Source organism: Somniosus microcephalus, chromosome 27 (assembly GCF_052327205.1).
Source record: "Somniosus microcephalus isolate GS21.2 chromosome 27, FLI_Smic_1.0, whole genome shotgun sequence".
Taxonomy (NCBI): Eukaryota; Metazoa; Chordata; class Chondrichthyes; order Squaliformes; family Somniosidae; genus Somniosus; species Somniosus microcephalus.
Genome location: NC_141013.1, coordinates 11,802,028 through 11,809,925, shown reverse-complemented (window position 1 = coordinate 11,809,925; position 7,898 = coordinate 11,802,028). Strand labels below are relative to the sequence as shown.

The window sequence follows — 7,898 nt, the reverse complement described above, 5'->3', positions numbered from 1 at the left end:
GGGGGGAAAAAGAGAGGCAAGAAATTGAACCACTATAAATAAATCTGGAGAAGAATTCCCCATGTCCCACCATATGGAGCAGCCTCAAGAGGAAAATAATATTCAAACAAGTTAAAAGCATGTGTGCTCCCACCGGTTTAGAAAGTCAGAGAGAGAATATACAATGAAACACAAGGTTTGAGTCACAGAACGTGCCTCTGGGTTTGTCCCGGGAACATTTTGTATTTCCCCGCTCCCTGTGCAAACAGCTTCACAGAATTTCAAAATGACAAACTTATGAGCCAATTTCAATTTTAGCTTTGGTTAATAATCAAAACAAGTTTAATCAGAAACAAGATTTCTGGAATCGACAACTCTTGCACCTGGAGAAATCTAACCTAGAGCTGGAGTCCTTGGCTCATCGCCCCCGTCTTCCCCTAAAGATGTTTTGTGTGGGATTTAGCTCCCTGGGCGGCTGGTTCCCTCTGGTACCCCCACCCAAATGGCCATTCCTCATGCATCAGCAGGCAATCTGACTATGGCGCCATCCCAGCCCAATTCAACCCCACCCTCACCTGGATGTGCATGCATTTTCCAGGTCGCTGAACGGTGATGGTAAGAGGCAATCCCGGCTAATTCTTTAACCGTCTGTAACTGGGATGCTGAAGTTAACGGACAGATTCCTACCGCTGCCCCAGCGAACTTACGAAAGACTGGAATCGATTCTGTAACTTCTGTACGGTTGTTACACTTAATAAGAAACTTAACACTAGTCCCCAACCAGTGGCTCCTTCTCGTCCGGGTGACAATTTATATTGCAGTCTCAGAGAGGACCGTATAGATTAATAATACATTTTGATAGGAAGGTCGCATATTACTTCGAGGGTTCGAGTCTAGGTGGGGTAGAGGAACAAAGGGATCTCGGAGTACAAATACACAGATCACTAAAAGTTGCGACACAGGTTAACAAGGCCATAAAAAAGCAAACCAAGCACTAGGGTTTATTTCTAGAGGGATAGAATTGAAAAGTAGAGAAGTTATGCTAAACCTGTATCGAACCTTGGTTAGGCCACACTTGGAGGACTGCGTACAGTTCTGGTCACCATATTATAGAAAGGATATAGAGGCACTGGAGAGGGTGCAGAGAAGATTTACAAGGATGATACCAGAAATGCAAGATTATACCTATCAGGAAAGGATGAACAGGCATTATTCTCTGACTATATAATCTGTGTCTATCGGCATCTCTCCACTTCACCTGAAGGAGCAGCGCTCCGAAAGCTTGTGATTTCAAATAAAACTGTTGGACTATAACCTGGTGTTGTGTGACTTCTTACATTTGAAAAGAGAAGGCTGAGGGGTGACCTAATAGAAGTCTTTAAAATTGTGAAAGGTTTTGATGAAGAGTGGATACAGAGAGTGTTTCCCCTTGTGGGGAAAAGCAAAACTAGAGGCTATTAATATAAGATAGTCACCAAGGAATCAATTAGGGAATTCAGAAGAAACGTCTTTACCCAGAGAGTGGTGAGAATGTGAAACTCGCCACCACAGGGAGTGGTTGAAGCGAATAGTATAAATGCATTTAAGGGGCGGTTAGATAAGCATATGAGGGAGAAGGGAATAGAGGGTTATGCTGATAGATTTAGATGAGGAAAGACGGGAGGAGGCTCGAGTGGAGCATAAATACCGGCATGGACTGGTTGGGCCGAATGGTCTGTTCCTGTGCCGTATACCCTATGTTATCCTATGTAATAAACCGTGCATTCCAGGCCATGACTACAGCTCTGCATCTCCACAGAACAAATCACACTTGTTGACAAATTTAAAACACAAAAACACAGAGCCCCCTATCATATAATAGAAAACAAGTCCAGGTCATTTTTAACAGCAGTTAACTTTTCAATCAACATCAATAGGAAAGACATTCAGCACAAACTTTGCACAATTGTACTTTTCCTTCTGTCTTGCCTTTCCCTTTGGATTCTAGAAAAATGCATGCAACAATTTTAAGTCAATAGTTTTTCTTTTTAATATTCAAAAATGCACAGCACATTCCTTACCAATCACTCTCTCCACGATCTGGTATTGCTTATTGAGGTCGAAAGCCATTTCCTGCTGACAGTTATAATACTCTATATCTTCTGGAGATGCTTTGGCCAGCCTGAAATCAAGAGTACAGAATAACAGACACAACCTTCAGGTGTAATACAGCCACTGGTTGAAGGATACCATAACTGCTTTGATGCTAAGATTTTGACGTTACTCTGAATGTTACCCTGATTGCTCTCATTTCATTAGTTGGTCAAATGAATCCCGATTCAGTCTTCAGACATCAGTACAGAAACCCCATGCACAAGCATCCTGAGCTCACCTGCCATTGTAAAATTGTCCCTGCTCCCATGTCAGTGCCTGCCTCGCTTGCCTTTAAGCAAAACAGCAGTCACAGACAAACCTTTCGGCTGAATGACTTGTCATGGAGGCCATTCATTGTTAAGAATTTGTAACCATACAAATGGCCCAGAACTTCACACTGAAAGGACTCTCCACCACCAGTTACATTTTCTCCTTTAATAATTAAACAGTGAACTACAAGCTGGATCTTAGTCGTCGGTCTTTAACCAAACAGAACATGACCGCCACTGAAGCATGAATTCACAAGATGACAGTATCATCATTACTGCCACTAGGATTTCAGTAAAAAGCAATGGTGAGCCATGGGATTTTGTACTATACCCACTTCAACTCTGAAAATAAATCTAGTGCAATTCTAGCCCTTCCAAAGTCTGGCTGCATCTCCTGGAGAATGCCTTTCGTGACGTGGCATCTCTCAGTTGCCCTGGAGACATAGCTAAGGAGACTTTCATCCTATCAGTGCAGGCTGGATTCAAATCTGGGACCCAAAGGTCAAAGCAAGCTAAGCTAGCGCAGCATCCAGTCCAAAATGACATTTGACTTCAAATGCATGTTGAAGTTATTCTAAAGATTGTACTTGCTCACGTGCAGAAGACATCTCAAAAGTGCTTTATGTTAAGACAGACAAAACAGTGGGCTCAACTGAAGGAAAAGAAATTGTAGTCTATTTGCATTGATGGCAAATCTCCAGTACAACAGTTGTACCATGGTTAACAGATTCAGTAAGAGAGCCATACATTACCACTGGTTCACTTCATCCTCCTTTTTAATGAAGTTCTCCAATTTCTTCAGTCCTTTCACTTTCTGCTGTCTCAATGACTCTTCGCTCTCCCAGGTGTTGTGGATGTACGACCAGCCCTTCCACTTGATCAGATAATGCACCTCCTTCTCATCCTTCTCCGGATCGAAGTCTGCCCCTGGATTCCCGTCAGCCTCTATGGCGTAGACTGTGGTTGGGGCTCCGATGGCTGTCAATGGGGGAAGCAAAAAAAATGTATTAAACTGATTCCAAATCATCAGCTCCCCCAATCGCTCAATTACTAAACGTGTCACCATAGAGACCAGGAAGGTCCCACTGGCAATCCCATTATGCAGAGTTATTTTAGCTGGGCCAATGGGGACACTACAATCAGCTTCAGTGCTGCTAGGCTACGGAGGGGGATCAAAGCTGTACAAAGTACAGCTGGCTTCTGTTCTCAGACCTGAAAGCAAGCTGGTTTCCAGGAAGATGAGACTCACCATACTGGATACCAAGCTTTCCAATGCTACTTATAGAAACATAGAAGATAGGAGCAGGAGTAGGCCATTCGGCCCCTCGAGCCTGCTCCGCCATTCAATGAGATCATGGCTGATCATCCAAACTCAGTACCCTGTCCCTGCCTTCTCCCCATATCCCTTGATCCCTTTAGCCTTAAGAAATATATCTAACTCCTTCTTGAATATATTTAATGAATTGGCCTCAACTGCCTTCTGTGGTAGAGAATGCCATAGCTTCACCACTCTCTGGGTGAAGAAATTCCTCCTCATCTCTGTCCTAAATGGCTTACCCCTTATCCTTAGACTGTGACCCCTGGTTCTGGACTCCCCCGCCATCGGGAACATCCTTCCTGCATCTAGTCTGTCTAGTCCTGTTAGAATTTTATAAGTTTCAATGAGCTCCCCTCTCATTCTTCTAAACTCCAGCAAGTATAAGCCCAATCGACCCAATCTCTCCTCATACGTCATTCCTGCCATCCCAGGTATCAGTCTGGTGAATCTTCGTGCACCAGGGCCCACACCCAGGAGTAGCAGGGAGGTGCTGTTCGAGATATTGGCAGCAAATGCAGCAGCTCCTACTGCCCCCACTACTCTCGGGAAAGATTTACCAGCAAGGACAGCCAACATGATGAGATTTCAGGAGGTTGCAAAAAATTAGCATCTCAGGTCAGAGATGCTCTTTTCTTTCAAAAAAAAATGTAAGAGAGTGCAAGAGAAAGAACGAGGAAGAAAATGCACGAGCAAGAGGGGAGTTAGATAGAGCAAGGGTCAGAGAGGGAGTGAGAAAGGGAGGGGCAGCAAGATTAAGAGGGGGGGCGAGAACAGGAGGGCTGGTGAAACAGACACACGAATGCAGACTGAATTTAATGATTTCAGTGGGTCACTTTATTGGCACTGATTTATCATTCAAATCAATGAGCGCTCTCTCTTTCACCTGCTGACCAGCCTTCTGTTCATTTCTAGAATTTTCAGCTTTCCAGCACGCTCAGTTTTTCTATTTGTCTCGTGTTCTGGTGAAACAGAAACTCCCACTTTTAGATTCAGAAGGTCTTGCGGCAATTTTCTGGTTTTATTTAAAAGTTTCCGTAAACCTAAACTGGCCAGAAGGGAAACCTATCATCTAAGGATATTTTGGATCCACAAGCAGGAGCTTGCCTTCTACCAGACTAACAGGGAACGATGCGCCAGGAGTGATTAACCGCAACAACAATTTATTTATATTTATATAGCACCTTTAATGAAGTAAAACGTCCCAAGGCGCTTTCACAGGAGTATTAAAAAACAAAAATTTTGACACCGATCCACATAAGGAGAAATTAGGGCAGGTGACCAAAAGCTTGGTCAAAGAGGTAGGTTTTAAGGAGCGTCTTAAAGGAGGAAAGAGAGGTAGCGAGGCGGAGAGGGTTAGGCAGGGAATTCCAGAGCTTAGGGCCTAGACAACAGAAGGCACGGCCACCAGTGGTTGAGCGATTATAATCAGGGATGCTCAAGAGGGCAGAATTAGAGGTGCACCATCTAGAGTATCCTGTCCGGCTGCATCACTACCTGGTATGGCAACTGCACCGCCACAGACCGCAAGGCTCTACAGATGGTGGTGAAAGCTGCACAACATACTATAGGAATTAAACTACCTGCTGTGCAGGATATCTACCCCGAGAGGTGCCGGGGGAAGGCCCTGAGAATCATCAAAGACGCGAGCCACCCCAGCCACAACCTCTTCGCCCTGCTCCCATCCGGGAAGAGATATCGAAGTATACGGTCTCGTACCAGCAGGTTTCGAAACAGCTTCTACTCCCAGGCCATAAGACTCATGAACTAATAATTTATTATTTATTACTGTTGTTTTATTTATTATTACTGTATTTCTGTTAGTATTTTTATCATTGCTATATCATATTTATTCCAATGTTGGGAGGACTCGTAAAAGTCAACATTTCATTGTGCAGTACACACGTTTGCTGCATATATGACAAATAAAATTGAATTGAATTGAATTGAGAGATTCGCCAATCTCTACACCAAATGAAGATTCTGCACTCATCTCACCTCCTTTTTTCCCAGTGCGGGATTCTATCACTTTCTCGATGGTTTCACTGTCATCATTCTCCTCCAGTGCTGGCTCTCCTGTAACTTCGATGAGATCATCTGAATCAGTCTCAAAATCATCATCTTCTTTATAACTGCAAACACAATGACAGTCAGATTATAAAGCTGTCCTCTGCTGCCCTTGGACTGCAAACCAATCCTTCCCACACCCAACCAGGGGTTACTGCACACAGTTCCCAGGATTATCTCCCCTCCACACCCAACCCCCCCCCGCCCAACCCCCATCTCTAATTTCAGGAAATGGGGAGTGGTGAAATGTAGAGTGCAACTGAGCGACAATTAGAATTACTGTTCAAACTAGCACGGTGAATGGAATGCTGAGGAATGTGAATGTAGGAACTGAACAAATCTCAAAGGAGAGGCCAAACAATTGTTTAAGCTTGAATCGAGAGAAATGGCATTATTAGCCACTTCAGTAAGTTGCATTCAAGAGAAAGCCAGGAGGGTCCCCAAAACTACAAGAAGCAAAGACCAGCTGAGGCTTAGGCCCAGGCCGAACACCCTCCAGGAATAAGAGGAAAATAGCTTAGAATGATTGTTCACCATGCACGAGCTTTGTAAAACATTTTTAAAAAATTCTTCCCTTTCATTTTCTTCTCTTAACCTTTTGCCCTCAAAAGGTGGTAACTCACGCTGGATGCAGTCCCACTGGGAGTGGCCCTTCAGTACCTTGCCCAACTAGCCAATTTTTGGAGACGTTCTCTATTCCACAATTGGAAGGAGGTGGTCAGGGAGTTCATAGCATCCAACTTCAACCCTGGTCTCCACAAAGAAAAACTGGCAGGCCTTAAATGGCTCCCATAAGGTATATTCAGAATAGACGACCTGATAAGGTGCTATATAAATGCTTTCTAAAATTTAAAATAGGGTAGGGTAATAGGACCAGATGTTATAATTATAAATTGGTGACAACAGAATTAGAGAAGGAACCTCTTGACAGAAAGGAATTTGGAATGATCTGCCAGACAGGGCAGTAGAGCCATGGACTGACAGCGACACTGTTGTAACAAGAGGAAGGAATTTCATATAAATATGTTAAGCATTCATACGCTCGTAATCCGCAGTGTGATTTCAAGGCTACAGACATCAGGGGAGTTCCAAGCATGGTTGACTGGGACTGTTACAATACGACAGGGATGGCGTCATTGGGGAAAAATGGAATTTTCTTGCCCTCGACCTTTCTAGTGTTACCACCACAGACAGATCAGAAAATCCATTCCCCATCAATACCTCCAGCAAAATCGGATTTCGCATCGATGCCAGACTCCGTCAGCAGTGAGATTTTCATCGGTGAATGGAAGGACTTTCAGACAAAGTCACAGACTTCACTAACCTCACATTTTTGATCACACATTTGCGGGTTTGTCGCTTGGGAGTGTCGTCATCATCATCGTCGTCAGAAGAAGAATCCCTCCTCCTTTTCTTTCCCCTCCGAGGGTTCTGCTTTTTACTTCGAGTCCTGGCTGGTGGTCTAGAGAAAAATTACAATCATCAACAGATCAGTAAGAGATTCCAAAGCAGGGAGCATTGCTGACACGGGCACAGTCTGTCAGTGGAGTGTGGACCCTGGGTCAATCGTGTCCATCTTTGCACCCAGGTTGGTCTGAAGTTCCAGGGCCAGCTAAAACAAACTTTCTGGAGCACCAGTGGACCCATGTCTCTTTGGTGGTGTCATTGGAGGGTTTCTATTGGGGAAGAAAACCGGTTTCTTTTTGAGAGAAAGTGGAGAGACAGAGACAGACAGAGAGAAAGAGAGAGAGATGTTTGATAAAGTGCCACCTAATAGACTTGTTAGCAAAATTAAAACCCATGGGATTAAAGGGGCAGTGGTTGCATGGATACAGAATTGGCTATGGGATAGAAAGCAGAGACCAGTAGTGAGTGGTTGTTCTTCAGACTGGAGGGAAGTGGACAGTGGTGTTCCCCAGGGGTCAGTACTGGGACCACTACTCTTTCTGATATATATTAATGACCTGGACTTGGCTATACGGGGCATAATTTCAAAATTTGCAGATGACACAGAATTCTGAAATGTAGGAAACAGTGAGGAGGATAGTAACAGACTCCAGGAGGACATAGACAGGCTGGTGAAGTGGGCAGACACATGGCCGGTGAAATTTAACACAGAGAAGTGTGAAGTGATT

General features: G+C 44.2%; 1 protein-coding gene across 1 annotated transcript in view; it reads right to left on the bottom strand.

The window, feature by feature from the left end:
- chd2 (chromodomain helicase DNA binding protein 2) overlaps positions 1-7,898 on the bottom strand; it is a 97,202-nt gene that overhangs the window by 53,182 nt on the left and 36,122 nt on the right. The window contains exons 7-10 of the mRNA XM_085968960.1: positions 7,088-7,225; positions 5,695-5,828; positions 3,134-3,359; positions 2,026-2,140 (exon numbers count right to left, since the gene is read on the bottom strand). Of these exons, the coding sequence (XP_085825086.1) occupies positions 2,026-2,140; positions 3,134-3,359; positions 5,695-5,828; positions 7,088-7,225 (613 nt within the window). The remainder of the gene's footprint in view (positions 1-2,025; positions 2,141-3,133; positions 3,360-5,694; positions 5,829-7,087; positions 7,226-7,898) is intronic.